The sequence below is a fragment of the Balaenoptera ricei genome, chromosome 4, assembly GCF_028023285.1.
Source record: "Balaenoptera ricei isolate mBalRic1 chromosome 4, mBalRic1.hap2, whole genome shotgun sequence".
NCBI lineage: Eukaryota > Metazoa > Chordata > Mammalia > Artiodactyla > Balaenopteridae > Balaenoptera > Balaenoptera ricei.
In genome coordinates this window covers 102,091,016-102,109,084 of record NC_082642.1, presented here as the reverse complement: position 1 = coordinate 102,109,084, position 18,069 = coordinate 102,091,016, and the positions used below count along the sequence as shown (strand labels likewise).

Below are 18,069 nucleotides of genomic sequence, written 5' to 3'. Positions count from 1 at the left end.
CGTTAGCTAGGGTACTACTTCATGCAGACAGACCACCTGGAACCAAGATGCTGCCCACAGTCAGAGGCAGAATATTGCCAGAAAACAGATAATACTATTACAACATTCATCCACCAGACTGGATTCCCTTCAATACTGATTTGGCCTGATTTTCCTGGACTTTGACAATTCCCTGTGTACCCTATGATTTCCATTGCAGCTCCACATGGAGATATTTCCCCTACACTAATTCCTCCGGTTTCTAGCTTTTTCCCTCTGACTAGCGGGCCTCACAGCTATGAATGCCTCATGCAGGATTACAAAACGAGTACTGTTATGTCTATTAATCCCTGAACACCTCTCAAACCCTTGTAAGAATTGGCAAAAGTCCTTCATGCTCGGGTTTATGTCCACACCTGGGACCCCAAAGTTAGAAATGAAATGGCACATATGAAAGCACTTTCAAAGTTCAGAGTTGTCTGCAAATGTACCCACATACACATTCAGTGAAGAAAAGATAGACTATTTAATAAATATTGTTGAGACAAATGGCTAACCATTTGGAAAAAAATAAAGCTGAATTCCTAGCAGACTCTTTTCATTATAACAAATTGCAATTATATTAAATATTTAACTGTAAAAAAAATTAAACTACTAGAAGAAAAGAGAGGTTCATTTGTTTATAATCTTAGAAAATTTTTCTAAACATAACATAAAGCTTAGAATACATAAGAGACTGTTCAGCTTAGCCACCTACAAATTAAAAATCTGTACAATCAAAAGTACTATTAGAAAGTCAAAAGTAAACAAGTTGGGAAAAATATTTTTAAAACATGACAGACAAGAGATCAACATTCTCAATAACGAAACAGTTATTACAAATCAAATTTTTTAAAGTGAATAACCTAATAGAAAACATGATGTTTACAACAAATAAGTACAAATGACCAAACAAAATCTCAAAATATGTTTATCCTCTTTAATAATCAGGAAAATATTAACTAAAACAAAAAATAATTTTTTTATTTTTTCATCTATGTATGGCAATATTATATAACATTATAATACCCTACTTTTATAATGCCTGTTTTGATGCTAGAATACTCTGTTATTAGGGAGTAATTTGTTGCAATTTCTTTAGATGATTTTTCTACAGAAATATGAAAAATAAAAGTGCACACACCTTATGCACCTATCAAGTCCTCTTCTAGGAATTTATCCTACTTCCACAAGTGTGCAAAGATATCTATTCATGAGTGCTCACTGTAGCATTGTAATAACAAAACCTAATTAGTGATCAATAAGACACTGGAGAAATAAACGTAATAATATGCCTCCATTAAAAACAATCATGTAGGAAAATGTCACTATGACAATGTGAAAACCACATGTGAACAATGATAACAAGAGAAGAGGCCACCCTCTCATATCTAACTAGTGCTTGGAGTGAATGAGGACTTTGTGTTTTTATGGTAGTTTAGGGTTAGTTTGTTTTTTGTAAAAAAAAAAAAAACAATCATGTAGGTCGGTACGTATTGATATAAAAAGACTTCCAAATATATTGTTTAAAAAATTTTAAAGGCTTTAGAACAGTATTTTGAGTTAAAATACATACATGGTACTATATATATCCAAAATGTCTGGATGTTTACAATGAAGTGTTTTCTTTGGAGGAGTGAGACTAGGGGAAGGAGGAAAGCCTCAAAGCCTAATGCAAAGATCAACAAAAAATTAGCCGGCCGGCAGGTCAGGCTACTCTCCAAGTCGTTGGTCCTGTTCATTAACTTTTGTGTAACATTAATTCAAGAATTGCCCTTATTAGTCACTGAACAACCTGGGGAATCGCTCAAAAGACCGTGCGTTAACATTGGTATGCTTTTTGCTGCTAAGGTTTTAGAAGACCCATCGTCTTTTAAGCAGGAATATCTTACAGATATTCATTTTATCATGATCCCTGTATCTCCCATTCCAGCAGTGATCGGTTTGAATTGCTTTGAAAAGAAACTTTTGAAATAAGATGTCATTACGTAACTTCAATGAAACAACTCGAACACCTGTGCAAACTGTTTTTTTTTCTTTTATTCTGTAAGAAATCTCTAAAATTTAATGACATTTCCTGCAACTATAGAGAAGGCTGAATGAAATATGAACAGGCGCTTTTTCAACTACATTTCTCACCAGCCCTTTTCATTTTTGCGAAAGTGTTTTTCCTAGTGATTTGTACAACGTCAACGTCCGTGAGACAACCAGAAACTGTGAAGAGCAAACCGGCCTGAAATCCACCAGAGCTTCACACGTTTTCTTCTTCATTTGAGCCTCAAGGCTCACACAGCCATATATGTCTCTTCACCTCTGAAAATCGTTAAACAGCCTCCCCACAGCGACATACAAGTCAAAGGCACAGGTGTCAGGGCCAGAGTGTGAAAGGCACCCAGCGAACTCTTTTCCCCCTGCGAAGCAACACCTGCCTCCGGCTCTCTGTACGCGAAGAGCTTAAGCGGGAACCAGCGAAGCCAGCGGAGACTACAATTCCCGGCAGGCGTAACGGGAGCGGGGTCACGCACGCGCAGTTCAGACCTTCGGCACGAAGGCCCGAGGCGGGGCTTCTAGGAGAGGAAAATGGCAGCACGCCGGTTGCGGCTTGACGTCGGCCGGCTGTTTGCGGTGGGGGCAGAGCTGGGGAGCGGAAGACGAGCTTACAGCACGTCCCAGGCCTTCGCGGAGGTTCTACGGCTGCCCAGCAAGCAACTGACGAAGCTCGTGTTCCCACTGCAAGAACTCGAGCGGCATTTCGTCCCGGGCTCGAGGCCCGACCTTCACCTTAAGATCTTCGACCCGAGCCTGGATGACATCGCGAGGGCGGAGAGCGTCTTCACGGCCTCCTCGCGGAACCGCATCGAGTACCTCAGCTCCGCCGTGCGTCTCGACCACGCCCCGGACCTCCGCCGTCCTGAGGTGAGAACGGCAGCCGAATGCGGGTGCTGAGGATTTGGGCTGGGATTTTTTTGTCATCTCTTTCTTGTCAGCAAACCGGAGAGATTTACTAACTTTCTGTGGACGCATATCATTATTATAACAAAGTAAGCAGATATAGTTTTAATTATTTTGATAGTGAATATAAAACACTTTAAAAGGCGTTTAAAAAATTAACTATCTTTTTTCTAATTAATTGCAGTAGAGAATATATGCCGAGACAAATTAGACAAAGTGAAGAATATGAAAAGTATAGTAGTTTCACAAATGAAGTGATTCTTATCAGTACGTAATTTTCACCCAATCTAAATTTCCTATTGTGGCAAAAAAAACTTATATATAGATGGCAATAATGTATAAGATTTTTTAAAACAACTTAAGTGCAGTTCAGTGAGTGTGCATTTTATTCATGTCCTGCAGTTTACTATTTTGTTCTGTCTGTTAAATGAAGGCTCTGACCTCCTTACATACTTGTGATAACGGTACCACTGCACTGAAACTTTTCTGCTAATATATTTAGAACTGCTGTAATAATTTAAGAGTACATAAATCACTTAATGATTTTGAGATAGCATCGATTTTCAATTTTCTAAATTACTGGACTTTTTGTGTAATTGGCTTTTTAATTCAGTTTTATTATCTGTATATTATCATTGGATTTAATCTGGGAGAGCATTTGAAATTTTTCCAGGACCCAAATCAATTCATTCTGAAGGACTGACCCCAGTTTTGCAAAATATGTAGCATTGCTGGCCCCTGCCCACTAAATGCCACCCAATCCTATTGATAACCAAAAATGCGCTTACAAATTTCTAAAACACCCCAGGGGGCGGTACCGCCCTCATTTAGAAGCACTGATTTTCCAATACTTCTTTACTTTACTTCCAATACTTCCAATACTTTACTTTCTTCAATACTGTATTAAAAAGACGAGCCATGTGTATTAATGGTTAATATTAGGAATATTTTGTTGCTTTCTACATTCAGACTAAAGGAGAAAAGCTTAATTGGAACAAGAAAGGTCAAGAGAAAGGAGTAATTATAATGGTGTTATGGTGTACTTTGAGAGTTTGTGGGGAAATGGGGTTCCAAATGTAGAGCCAGTTTTGTTGAAACACGTCTAGTTTTTAACTTCAAAAAAGCTTTGTAAATATGGAATTCTTAATAAATGTTGCAGATATTCTTGAGTGGCATAGTGTAATTAAAAGCACAGGTTCTGGATGTAGATGCCCTGAGTTCAGATTCCAGTTTCTTCACTTTCTGGCTTTATAATTTTGGACCAGTTTTTTAACCTCTCTCTGCCTCTAGTTTTATCACCTGTAAAATGAGGATACGAATATTTTCAGTCTCATAGAGATATTGTAAAAAGTAAATAAGAAAATATGTTAAGTGCTTTTAAAACAGTACCTGCCACATTGAAATCATTTAGTAGATAGTAGCTGTCTATTAGAATTTGAGGTTTGACTAACCATAAGCCACTTTTTATGGTTAGGCAAGACTGAGTCGTATTCACAGATTTTTGCAGCTAATACATTATATAGTAATATATATATAAACTAGTACTCAATTATCTTCTTTTTGCTTGTATAAGGTGTGTTTTATAGGCAGAAGCAATGTTGGAAAATCCTCTCTAATAAAGGCTTTATTTTCACTTGCCCCAGAGGTTGAAGTTAGAGTCTCCAAAAAACCGGTATGTTAAAATTTAAAATATATCTAACTATCTCTGAATTGACTAAGATGAATAATAAATGTTGGGGGGGGGTAGAAGAAACCATCATTGCCATGTTCCTAGAAAAGTGATTTCTTTCACACAAGTACTAATGTAAGACATTTCATTAATGCCTGTGTATTTCTCTGAAGAAAAGAAAGTGTATCTGGAGTTATTTTAGTAGTCTTGCCAGTATCTTGGGGAAATCTTCCTTAGTCCAGTCTTTTCCAAAGAGTTGTTCTAGTGTCATTCTATATTTGCTTCGTTGAGAATGATCATCTACTTCTACTTTGATTTTAAAGAAAACAGCTTTAAAATGTATTATTTTTTCCTCCTGTAATCTTTTATGCCTTGCTAACTCATATATGTACACCCATCAGGCACTTCCCGGTTTACCCAGGGCCAAATTAGGTGCCTAATATCCCAGCCAGCCTGCTGTACTAGCTTTCTGTCATTTTCTAATTTCCTCTGCTTCCTTCTCAATAATGCAGACTCTACCAGTATTTAAGATATCCTCTCCTCAAAACTCACCTCAGTTCCCCTCACCTTATTATCTATTCTTGGCAAAATGTTCGCACCAACTCAATACTCACTGCCCCTGTTTCCTTGCATTGGAACCCTTCCCTGAGGCTTCACTGGTCTTCTCTTGCTCTGCAGTTCTTCCTATGGTTGATTCCCTGATACCATCCCTGCCAATTGTAGTCATTTGTTAACCCTCCTAGCCTTACTCCCTCCTGCCCTGCCTCGCCAAATACCCCAGCTAAACTCTCACTTCTAGGTAGGGTTGTTCCCTTTCTGCTGTGAGAGGACAATGGAAGAAATGTATTCTTGACATTCCTAATCTGTAATTCTAAAATTATTTTCCTATAGGTAGACACAAAAGCTGCCTGGCAACCTAAGCATCATTTATAAAATCTTTCCTCTGAAAATATTTCTTCTAAGTTCTAAACAATTGACTTTTAAAGTTATTTGTGTTAATCTTTCCTTTTCTGATTAATAATGTCCATGGACACGAAACCACATGAATAAACCACTTTTTTTTTATCATCTTTACATCAGTTTTAGTTGCACATTTTACAGTTGTACATGCTTTTTAAAAAATGCTTAATGAAAGCACTAAACCCATCTAATAAAACATGCAAAACATCTTGATTTTAGGAAAGTTATAGTCTAGGCATAATAATCTATCAGGCTTTGCATCTAGGTGTTAGGCAAACTTGTATGACTGATAGTAAGCATTTAATTTAACCTATCTGTGCCATAATTCATTCCTCTTTAAAGTGGAGTTATATTGTTCATCAGAGAATATTGACTAATGCAGTCGTACTATTTAGAACAGTATAACTTTTTCACTGAGAGGGAGCTAATGAAATAGGAAAGACTCGAAAATATTTTGCCTACGTTATTTCTAATATGGAATCTAAAGTTCTTAAATCGTATAGATTCTCTTTAAAAAATGAATTGGAGGGAAGAAGTAGTATCATCTAAGCTTATCTCCAGCCACTTGTCTTCTGTCTTCTTTTCCTGTATCATCATCAGCATAGGGTTATATACAGAATACTTTTATGTTTTTAATAAGTAATTGTTAATTGAACAGAAAATATTTTGAGTCATGAAATATATAAAGGACATATTTTAAGAAAGCTTTTATTTTTCCATTTACTTTATCAGGGCCACACAAAGAAAATGAATTTTTTCAAAGTTGGAAAATACTTTACATTGGTGGACATGCCAGGTTATGGCTATAGAGCACCTGAAGATTTTGTTGACATGGTAGAAACCTATCTAAAAGAACGAAAGAAGTAAGAAAAACATTTTTCTTATAATTGTTATGTTGAATCCCCAAACGTTCTCATGACTAGGACATTCTACACATGATGAACACTTCAGTTTTATCAAATGACTTTTTTAGAAAGTCCACTTTATTCTCATAATATTCTACAATACAGTATTTAGGAGCACGGTATATACTGCCTGCTTAGTTTTTTCCTGTAAGTTAGCTTAAACTTAAATTCAGTTGTTTTCCTAAATTGAGACTATCAATAGTAATTCAGCAGACTTTATTAATTTTTTTATACCAAACTCTAAGCTGGCTGTTTTTAAAAATGAAAATTGTTGGTTAATGTGGTAGTTACCAGATTTAAATAAACTTCAGTAAATTATGATTATCCTTAAAATACTTCTGACATCACAGCCTCTGTAAATACTACCTTTTTTTGTTGCCATACGTAGTCAAGTAGCAGGTCTATGTTTCAAGCATTGCACAATATATAGAAAAATTAATGTTAACCTTTTGAAGCAAGGTACAAGTTTACAACCTTGCTTGTTGTAGCTTTACATAGAAACTAAGATAAAATACTTGCAAAAGAAAATACAAAATATAACGTGTTTGGTTTCTGTTATCTGTTAGCCTTAAAGTAATATTTGAAAATTTAGACATTTTTATGGTAACTTATAGTTAATTGGGTTCCTGTTTCTTTCTCCCACTAGAGTTCAAGCTCTTAGAGGAAGGGGCTCATTCATCTTTGTATCCAGTTCTAGGCAGAATATCTTATGTCCAATATATGCTATTGAAATAAATTAATATTAATGAATTTAGTTACTGAATGTAAACAACATTGAGACCTGTTGGACTGTAGGATGGACTTCACAGTGAATTGAGAATTCATTTTGCTTAAAGAAATTTTTAAATTTTGAACTGATAATTATTCAAAGTAAAATTTCTTAGTATAGTGAAGGTTGGGGGGAAGAAATGAATGAGTATATTTTATATTGCCGTTAATCTTCTTTTCTGCATTCTTATAGTTTGATGAGAACATTTTTGTTAGTGGATAGTGTTGTTGGAATTCAAAAAACTGACAACATTGCCATAGAAATGTGTGAAGAATTTGCATTACCTTATGTGGTAGGTATTTCTTTTGAATCATAGTTGCAATTAGAAATACAAGTTCCCTCTGTGTCTGTGTGTGTGTGTGCATGTGCACATGTGTACATCTTTTTAATGAAAGAGTAGGTCTTGCCTCCTCAAAAGATAAAGGAGTACCTTTTAAACAATCTTTTCAATTATCAGCCATTAATATTAAAATAAGTTCTGTGGTACTTTTATTCCCTTTTCCTTCTCCTAGCTTTTAAGTTTTCAAAATTATAGTCAAAGTAAAAGTTTTCTAAACTGTTCATTTAGTGTTCCTAAGTGCTTTTCTTTGTTTTTTTGGTTTTTTTAAAATGACAATATAAATATTTGCTACGACTCATTAGTAGCTCCTTAACAGCAGCTTGGCAGATAGTACTTATCAGAATGTAAACAAAACTGCAACTGAAAAATTTGCGAAACTAATCTGGAATTTAAGAACATCACAAGAATATAGTAGGCTCCAGCACACATAAGTAGGATGTTTATATTCTTAAGGAAAACAAAATTTCTTATGAGAATATCTTACCAGTTGTTACTGTTGTTTACCCTAGAATAGAATACAGATTGGTAGGTTGGTATCCACATTTATTTTGCTTTGTAGGTTTTCCAGATAAAATGGCAGTCTGAAAGTTCCTCTCTAAGGAAAAGAGCCCACTGACTATAATTTGGTTTCAAAACAATGTCTGAAAACCACTAAAATGTAGTGGTTTTGGAGTTTAATGCAAATCAAACCATGTTACCAGTCAGAAACTTTTTTGTATTCTTGGGGTTACGGAATTCTTGGGGTTTGCAAAAGCCCTGTGAAACATTAGAGATAATTTATGGTTATGAGGAGCCAAAGGATTGATAAACATAGTCTACGTAGTAAAAAAAAAAAAAAAAAAAAAGCCCAAATATTGCCCAACCAGTTATATTAAGTGATAGTGATAGTACTCCTAATTTGATATCATAGATACCATTTTGTGGAATCATATATTTTTCTCAGTTTTAACTTTAAGGAAATATTAACCTTTCTTCTTTGGAAAAGAAGTTGTGATAGAGGAATTATGTCTCCTTTTAAATATCAGCATATTTGCTTTTATGAAAAAAGACTTTCACTTTTCTGCTTCTCACTCCTTCTGCCATTAATATTTTTTTAATTGAAGTATAGTTGATTTACAATCACTAATTTTTTTATAACTGAAAAGCATAAATGATTAGTCAGGAAATTTAATTTTATAGAAATTCCCTAGGAAAACCTCTGACAGATACATCAAGCTTTTACTTTTTAATTGATTTTGTAATCATCCATGCATTGACCTTCCTCTAGTATGTATTGATAATTGTCTTTGAGTAAGTAAATTATTCAAAGTATTTACTGTTGAACCTAGTAGAATCTAGGCTTACTTGGAATATAACTATATATCGATATAGCTTGGAATATAACTATATTGGCTACAACCTACAAATAGCCTGATTTCTAATTTTTCCTTTAAAGTTTACATATAAGGCAGAACAATTATGTAGTTCAAAAATGATTATAAGTTGGAGGTTTTATATGGATCAACCTAATAATATTCACTTCTGTATCTTAGACCACAAGATATATAGTGATCGTATGAAACATTTGGCATATGGCAATTGCAAATATGGCTCCAGGGTGCTTTTCACTGGTCTTGAATCCAAGATATTATGGCCCTGTGTAGTTAAAGCATCGGAAACAGCAAACTTATACAGTGTATGCTTTATATATTGCATACATTAACTCATTTAATCTTCTCAGCAACTCCTTTAGGAGGTATTGCTTTTATTTTATAGATGAAGAAACATGTACAGAGAGATTAAGAAACTTGCATAGGTCACCTAGTTGTTATTGAAATTTGTAACTAATGTATAAAACTGTATATTAAGAAATAACAGTTGACCCTTGAACAGTGTGGGAGTTAGGGGCGCCAACCCTGCTTGCAGTCACAAATCCAAGTGTAACTTACAGTCAACCCTCCCTATTCGGGGTTCCTCCATATTGGCAGTTCCACATCTGTGGATTTAATCAACCACAGATCGTGTAATATTGTAGTATTTATTATTGAAAAAATCTGCATATAAGTGGACCTTTGCAATTCAAGCGCATGTTGTTCAAGGGTCACCTGTACTTTATTTCTAATGCTTAAATATTTGTTTTCCTACAGATGGTATTGACAAAAATTGACAAATCTTCCAAGGGACATCTTTTAAAACAAGTCCTTCAGATCCAGAAATTTGTTGACACTAAAACACAAGGATGTTTTCCTCAGTTGTTTCCTGTAAGGTAAGAGTTGAATTGTCTTTATGTACTAACATATAACTTTATGTACTAACAACCTTTAGTATTAAATCAGTGTAGCTGAGGTATCACTTAAAATTAGAGGAGTTTGGAAGACTATGCACCATAATTTATTGGTACAACCCATCAACACTTTCATTTTTTTCTTCCCTCTATTCTTTCTTTTTTCTGCAGATTCTTGCTGAATCTTCCCTGTAGTATCTTCATGATCTTTCTACCTCAGCCTATTTCAACCCTAGACCACAGTAGAAGTGAAAACGTTTTACTTTTTAAATCACCTAAACAACAGCCATAATAAAGATACTACCATCTCCTTCTCAATTCTAAAGAAAAACAACTCATCTTTATGGTAGAAAGCTCATTCAGTCTGTGAAGGATAAGAATTTTCCTTTTAAAGGATGATGTGCAAAGAAGAAATGCTTCGTATAAGTTAGAATTAAGCATCAGTAGCAGACAGGATGGTTATTTCCTGAGCAGCAATTTTTGAGATATTAGATGTGGTTTAGCAATGAAACATGAGTTTGTCTTTTCAGTGTACAGTTTGGGTACAGTAAGTAACCTCTTTACTAGCAAAAATGCAGTGCCATTTCCCTGTGATTTTCTGACTCTAACTTCTTTGAGGCACTATGATAGTTTCTATGAGAAAATAATGAAACCAAGTAGCACTTAGTTGTATATGAAACTGCCCTCTAAGCAGTCATTCTTCTTCCTACAAATCCAGATCACAATTAAATTGTTTGTAATTATGAACATGCCAGTCTAAATCCATCTTCATTCTTTCCTACAAAATGCTTTTCCCCCTTGTCTTACATTCAAGTATTTATCCTGTTCATTTGTCTGTGTCCCATATATACAGTGGAATCTCCTAGGGGCAGGAATGAAATCCTAATTCTTCTTAGAGCCCTGAGCATTGTCATAGAAATATATCTGTTTCTTTTAAACATTTAATAAGAAGGAAGTGAGACTTCATCTAAAAAGGCAAAACAAACATAAGATGGGCAAATTATGGCCTAACAGCAGCATTTATTGAAAAAAAATGTTTTAGTTGACTGTAAGCTGAGTTTAATAGTATAATGGGACTGGGGAAAAATTGACAATGTTTTCTTGAGCTACATTAGTAGAATTATAGTGTTCAAAACAAGGGAATGATCAAACAGTAGTCTCACACTGCTGTAAGCTGTATGCTACCAGATCAATTGAGCTAGATTGTGGCTTGACATTAAGAACAACTAGAGCTATCTGAAAACAGATGGTCTTGGGGGAGGTTATGTCACTAGATCATTCAAAACACTTAATTGATCCACAAAGTAAGCATCCCTGTTTCACAGATACGATTACAAGTCGGAGAAGTGAAGTAAGTTACAGAGAGGTATTTGCTGAAATAGAAAGAGCATGAAAAAAAAAAAAGCATGGACCTCAGGGTCAGACAGCCATGGTTTTGCATGGTTCCTCTACTTCTTGGCAGTAGCTTTTAAGCAACTTATTTCATTTTCTGAGTAAAAAAATATGACAGTTAGAAGGATTAAATAAAATGCATTGTGACTGATGGACACACATTAGCCACATAATAAATGTTAGTTTCTTTCCTTCCCAAAGGTCAGTCAGTCAGTGAATGGCAGGGTTAGGCGAACAACCCAAACTATCAGATTCTCAATACTTTTTAGAGGCATACCCTTCTTTAGATGTGCCAGCATTTTCTGCTGCATGACCTTGGAATCACTGTGCCACTGTATCACTAAGTGACTGAGGCACTGCAGAAGCCACACAGCACTCAAAGTCTTAAGAATTGAGACACACGCAGGAGGCTGCTGGCTTTCAAGAACTTCAACATTCACCATACCACAGTGACAACATACAGGAAGTTGTCAGGTTGTACTCTGTAGTTCTCAAAACCCAATTCAGAAAGTAGAGTTGTTTATACTGCTTGCTTTTATTTGCTTGACCAAGTCCCAGTACATCCCTCCAAAAGAGAATTTGGCCTACTCACAGAATAATTATTATAAAGTAAGTCAGGTTTTATTTCCTTCTCTTCCTGTATGATCTTGGTAGGAGAAAGGTGGAAGTGCGGGTAGACATGTAGTCCAACAGGGTTTGGCCTTTAAGCCTGTTGGCAAAAGTTAAGTGCTAACCTTCATGTCTGAACTCTGCCCCAGCTGAGAAGAGAAATAAAATTGGTGCAAGACCCCTAAAGATTGATGCTGGGATCAGTCTGTTTTTATAAATGGTATGGAAGAAATATATAAGTAGGCACAATATAATTGTTTCTGTGGTTTTCAAGCAAATGAGAACTGAATCTTAAGGACAAGAAAATCATATGAGTTAACAGAAATGTTGCAAATCAGTTCACGGTGCCATAGTTAGTGTGTGGACTATCCAACTTGTATCGCTCCTTTAAACCGTACATGTGCAACTTCAGTTATAACTGAGAATCATTATGGGCTGTTCTCAAGTAGGCAGCTTTGGTCAAAAAGTCTAAAATGCTGTACTTTATCAAAAAGAGAATTAGCAATACAGCAGAAAATATTTTACCTGTTTTATATACAGGTATACACCATACCTGTATCCATAAACGTCATAGTGTTTCCATAAAAGTCCATGTATCCCAAGAAACCATGTGTTCACTTCCATGCTGACAGATGGATGAAAGGATATGGATGGATACAGTAAGATAGATCTAATAATAGACACAATAATGCTGACGATTTTTTTAAAAAATCATGAAAAAAGGTCTACATTATCATGGTAACTGCATCTTTGAGACAAAAAGAACAAATTAAAGAAATCAGAATTTTAGTCTGGGAAATAAAAAGCAAAACAGAAGATATTCCAATGGCATTTTTCACAGAAATAGAACTAACAGTCCTAAAAGCTGTGTGGAACCACAGAAGACCCTGAATAGCCAAAGCAATCTTAAGAAAGAACAAAGCTGGAGGCATCACACTTCCTGATTTCAAACTGTGTTACAAAGCTATAGTAATGAAACAGTACGGTATTGGCATAAAAACAGACACATAGGTCAGTGGAACAGAATAGAGAGCCCAGAAGTAAACCCATGCATATATGAGCAATTAGTTTACAAAGGAGCCAAGAATATACAATGGGGAAAGGACAGTCTCTTCAATAAATGGGGCTGGGAAAATTGGACAGCCACATGCAGAAGAATATGTTAAGACCTGAAACCATAAAACTCCTAGAAGAAAACAGGCCCTAAGTTCCTTGACATCAGTGTAGGTGATCAGTTTTTGGATCTGACTCCAAAAGCAAAGGCAACAAAAGCAAAGATAAGTAAATAGGACTACATTAAACTAAAAGCTTCTGCACAGCTTTTAGTTTTAAAAGGAAATTATCAACAAAATGAAAAGTCAGCCTACTGAATGGGAGAAAATATTTGCAAGTCATATATCTGATAAGGGGCTAATATCCAAAATATATAAAGAACTCATACAACTCAATAACAAAAAAAAATCGGGGCTTCCCTGGTGGTGCAGTGGTTGAGAATCTGCCTGCTAATGCAGGGGACACAGGTTCGAGCCCTGGTCTGGGAAGATCCCACATGCCGCGGAGCAGCTAGGCCAGTGAGCCACAACTACTGGGCCTGTGCTTCTGGAGCCTGTGCTCCACAACAAGAGAGGCCGCAATAGTGAGAGGCCCGCACATCGCGATGAAGAGTGGCCCCCACTTGCCACAACTAGAGAAAGCCCTCGCACAGAAACGAAGACCCAACGCAGCCAAAAATAAATAAATAAATAAATTAATTAATTAATTAATCGGATTAAAAAAATGGGCAGAGGATCTGAATAGACATATTTCCAAAGAGGACATACAGATGGCTAACAGGTATATGAAAAGATCCTCAGTATCACTAATCATTATGGAAATGCAAATCAAAACCACAGTGAGATATTACCTCACACCTGTTAGAATGGCTATTATCAAAAAGACAAGAAATAACAAGTATTGGCAAGCATGTGGAGAAAAGGGAATCCTTGTGCACTATTGGTGGGAATGTAAATTGGTGCAGCCACTAAGGAAAACTGTATTAAGATTCCTCAAAAAACTGAAAATAGAACTACCATGTGATCCAGGAACTACACTCCTGGATATATATCTGAAGAAAATGAAAACATTAATTCGAAAAGATATATGCACTCCCATGTTTGTTACAGCATTATTTTCAATAGCCAAGATATGGAAACAACCTAAGCACCCCTCGGTGAATGAATGGATAAAGAAAATGTGGTATTATACGGTTGACTCTTGAATAGTGTTAGGGGTTAGGGGCTGTGACCCTTGGCCCAGTCGAAAATCCAAGTATAAGTTATAGTCGACCCACTATATCCACATTTTCTCCAAATCCCTGGATTCAGCCAACCAGGTGTAATGCTGTAGTATTTACCATCGAAAAAATCCACATATAAATGGATAAATGCAATTCAAACCCATGTTGTTCAAGGGTCATTGTGTATACACAAGTGGAATACTATTCATTCACAAAAAAGAAGGAAACCTTGCCGTTTGCGACAACATGGATGGACCTTGAGAGCATTATGCTAAGTGAAATAAGTCAGAGAAAGACAAATACTGTGTGATCTCACTTACATGTGGAATTTAAAACAACAACAACAACAAAACAAGCTCATAGATGCAAAGGAGAGATTGGTGGTTGCCAGAGGTAGAGGTTGGGGGTAAGAGAAATGGGTGAAGGTCAGAAGGTACAAACTTCTAGTTCTAAAATAAGCCGTGGGGATGATGTAATGTACAGTATGGTGACTACAGTAATACTATATTGCATATTTGAAAGTTGCTAAGAGAGAAGATCTTAAAAGTCCTCATCACAAGAAAAGAAAATATTTTTTAACTATAAATGGTGACGGATTTAACTAGACTTATTGTGGTGATCATTTTGCGATATATACAAATATCAAATCGTTGTACCCCTGAAACTAATATAGTGTTATGTGTCAGTTATACTGCAATAAAAAACAAAACAAAACAAACAAACACTTTTAGTCTGGAAAATAAAAGGCAAAACAGTAGATGTGAAATTTTTAGAATCATGAAGGACATAGATCCGATAATGTGGATCTCCAGATTTAGAATACTTCAAGAGGCTGGGGGAAGAGAGGAAAAGTAGGACAGATTAAGACATTCTGTTTCATACATGGAACTCACATGAGTTTGTAAACAGATTTTGAGTTAGATGAATTCAGATCTGTTACTACCTCTGAAGTAAGGAAGAAAATGATTTTGCTTTTTTTCTTTTTTTTTCACAGTGCTGTGACCTATTCTGGAATCCATCTCTTGAAATGCTTTATAGCAAATATAACAGGAAATCTGAAGACTAATGGCTTCCAGTTTAGCTGAAGATTCAAAATTGTCTATGCCAACTGAAGTTAAAGACTTAGAATTTCAACATTGTTTTAAATGTTGTGTATCTGTAACTTGCAGAAGGATCACTTCAGCTTTAAAACCTGCATATTCCCAAAGCAAGAATGAATTTGTGTCTGCAGCGGGGGAAAGGTTTATACATGATTGAATTATGCTGTTCATTAGAAGAGATACCAGCCGTTTTTCCTATTTTAACAAACTGACAAACAAGAGCATATAGAGGTCCATAAAATGAAAATCGGTTTCCTACCGTGTAGACAAGGGTTTGCCATATTATTTATTGGGTTTTTGTCTTTTAAAGGAATGTCTATTATGTATATTTTTAAAAAATATTACAATGGACTAGGTAAAAAAGGGGCTACTTTTCTGTTAAGCACTAATAGGTAGGTTGAAGATAAATTCTTGTATGTATGGCTATAACTTATCTTTTTTTAGAGACCTTATTTGAATATAAAAAAAATTATTCTTGATAAAATTTCAGTCGGTCCATAGTGGAAATACCAGTTATTTCAGGCTGGGGTCAGTCACCTTCACAGGGTTCAGAATCAGAAGACCAGAATTCAAGTTCCAGTTCTCATATTTATTATATGTTGGACGTTGGGCAAATTACTTGAGTTCTCTGAACTTCTTTTATAACTCTACCTCAGAAGCTATGAAGATTAAAATATGAAAAGGACATCTGCATATTGTACGTATTTGTAAAGCAAAACCAACTTAAGTATATAGCAAAATTCACAGGTAGATTTATCACAGAAAACATCCTGTCATGGAGGAAGTAACATTTTATCTAATGAAAGACCAAAAAAAAGTTTTAGGTGAGAAAAATGATTTGCAAAGGGCAAGAGAAAAATGTTGACCGGACAGTTTATAATTGGTTCGTTAAGATTCAGAATGGAAAGACAAAGCCTTACTTTGAACTAATGTTAATGGAAAATAGTTTTGTGAAGATGCTACTGACCTATTCATATAAGTGGCTTAGCTTTTCAAAGTGAGGTTGAATATTAAAATGTTACAGCAATAGCACTGGATAAAAAATTAACTCTGTAAAACAACTTTGTGACTTTTTTAGAAAATTCAATTCTGGATATGTTTTCAGTTTTATAGTTAGTAGTGCTGGTTTATTCTAATCAGCAGTGATTTAAGCTTAAAAAAAACAAAACAAAAAACTTTTAAGGGTTTCCCTGGTGGTGCGGTGGTTAAGAATCTGCCTGCCAATGCAGGGCACACGGGTTCGAGCCCTGGTCCGGGAAGATCCCACCTGCTGCGGAGCAACTAAACCCGTGCACCACAACTACTGAAGCCCATGCGTCTAGAGCCCGTGCTCCACAACTAGAGAAAGCCCGCGTGCAGCAACGAAGACCCAATGCAGCCAAAAATAAATAAATTTAAAAAAACTTTTAATATATGCATTCACCAAGCAAAATATATAACAGAATTTCTTAAAAGTCATCTTTCTGCCTGCCAGTGTTTTTTTACTGCTTGTCTTAGCCTTGGTTCTGGTTCTCCTAAAAGCATGGCCCAAGACAAAAGCTTGCGTCCAATAGTTTACTGGGGATGTGATCCCAGGGAACAGGAGTGAAGGGGAAATGAAACAGATGGCAGGAAAGCCAATCAAGGATGCATCGAGTTGGAAACAACATAGTACTAGGGCTTGATCTTGAGGAGCCTTATGAAATGTGCCTCTGAATTGTCTTTGAAGGGGGGTTAGAGGACGGCCCCACACCTCTCCCAAGTTGTATATGCCCAAATGCCTAGCAGTTCCTGTAGCTTGTCAGAAGCCAGGAGGCAAGGTGCAGTTGCCCAGTCCTGCTTGAAACTGGTTGCCATACTAGTGGCTCAAGTAAGAGGCCAAGAGGATTTGAAGTGACATATGGGAGGTCAACCACACTGCTCTTAAAATGACCAGAGTGTTTTAATGCCACCCGAAGTGATTAAATTGGTATTCACTATGATGACGCTAACAGTATTTTCTAATCTAATTTACTGGATAAGTTATGGATTTGTATATTTAAGATTTCACTTTTAAAATTTTAAAACATTTGAATTTAAGTTGTTTGGAAAAACTAACATATAGAATACTATGTTCCTTATATATAAATTATCATTTTATGGACACATGAAGCTCTTTACATTTTTCCCAGAATTTTAAGGGGCAGATGGGATAAGGAGGAGATAAAGAAACATACTCCAAAGGAACATTAATGAAGTAGAAAAAAAATGCTAGGCTTATGGTCTAATCCAGTTTTACCTTAGACAATTCACTGAACCACTCTGTTTTTTCCAGTGAAGGATGATCTCCAAAGCCTCTTACAGCTGTAAAAGTTTATGATTCTTGGACAATAATGCCACTTCAGATGGAGGGACCTAAGCCCAGGGAAACCTACTAGCTCCACACAACTAGTGGAGGCATATGCAAATAAAGTAGATGCAAGACCGGACCTTAAATCTTAGAAGCTGGTGGCTATTTCTAGACTTGTCATGAATGAGACTTCCTTGGTATTGTCCATGTTTTAAAGCACTAAGTAGCTCTACCACCTGGTAGGAAACCAGGAGAAATATAAACAATAAAAAGTGGCTAGAGATTGATTAAGAACTCTGAATTAAATAGGATATTTAGCAAGGCTTCAGAAAAGGAAGCTAAACCAGCATTTATCTAACTTTGCATTTCGGGATACTTGCATCAAAATCACCTGAGCCCCTTAATAAAAATGCAGGCTTCTGGTCCTATCACCTACCCATATTTATCGATCTCTTTGGAAGGGACCTGCATTTTTAAACAACCCACCAAGTGATTCCCAAAACATCCTA

At 35.9% G+C, this 18,069-nt stretch overlaps 2 protein-coding genes across 3 annotated transcripts in view; one reads left to right on the top strand and one right to left on the bottom strand.

Moving 5' to 3' along the window:
* Window positions 1–18,069, bottom strand: part of LOC132364852 (cell surface glycoprotein CD200 receptor 1-like) — a 105,922-nt gene that overhangs the window by 82,014 nt on the left and 5,839 nt on the right. The window lies entirely within an intron of this gene.
* Window positions 2,560–16,710, top strand: GTPBP8 (GTP binding protein 8 (putative)). 2 transcript variants are annotated; one of them, XM_059921160.1, is made up of 6 exons: window positions 2,560–2,934; window positions 4,544–4,642; window positions 6,332–6,462; window positions 7,466–7,565; window positions 9,740–9,858; window positions 10,048–12,289. In XM_059921160.1, exons 1-6 carry the CDS (start codon window positions 2,599–2,601, stop codon window positions 10,166–10,168), a joined length of 906 nt encoding a protein of 301 aa, XP_059777143.1. In that variant the 5' UTR covers window positions 2,560–2,598; the 3' UTR covers window positions 10,169–12,289. The 2 variants fall into 2 exon arrangements, with proteins under 2 accessions (XP_059777143.1, XP_059777144.1); XM_059921161.1 differs by lacking the exon at window positions 10,048–12,289 and adding an exon at window positions 15,147–16,710 and having other exon boundaries at window positions 2,561–2,934.

Excerpts from the sequence above, each read along its gene's own strand:
- GTPBP8 (XM_059921160.1), top strand. The coding sequence starts at position 2,599 with ATGGCAGCACGCCGGTTGCGGCTTGACGTCGGCCGGCTGTTTGCGGTG. Across the intron at positions 6,463-7,465 it reads TATCTAAAAGAACGAAAGAA|TTTGATGAGAACATTTTTGT; the intron begins GTAAGAAAAACA and ends GCATTCTTATAG. Across the intron at positions 9,859-10,047 it reads CCTCAGTTGTTTCCTGTAAG|ATTCTTGCTGAATCTTCCCT; the intron begins GTAAGAGTTGAA and ends TTTTTTCTGCAG.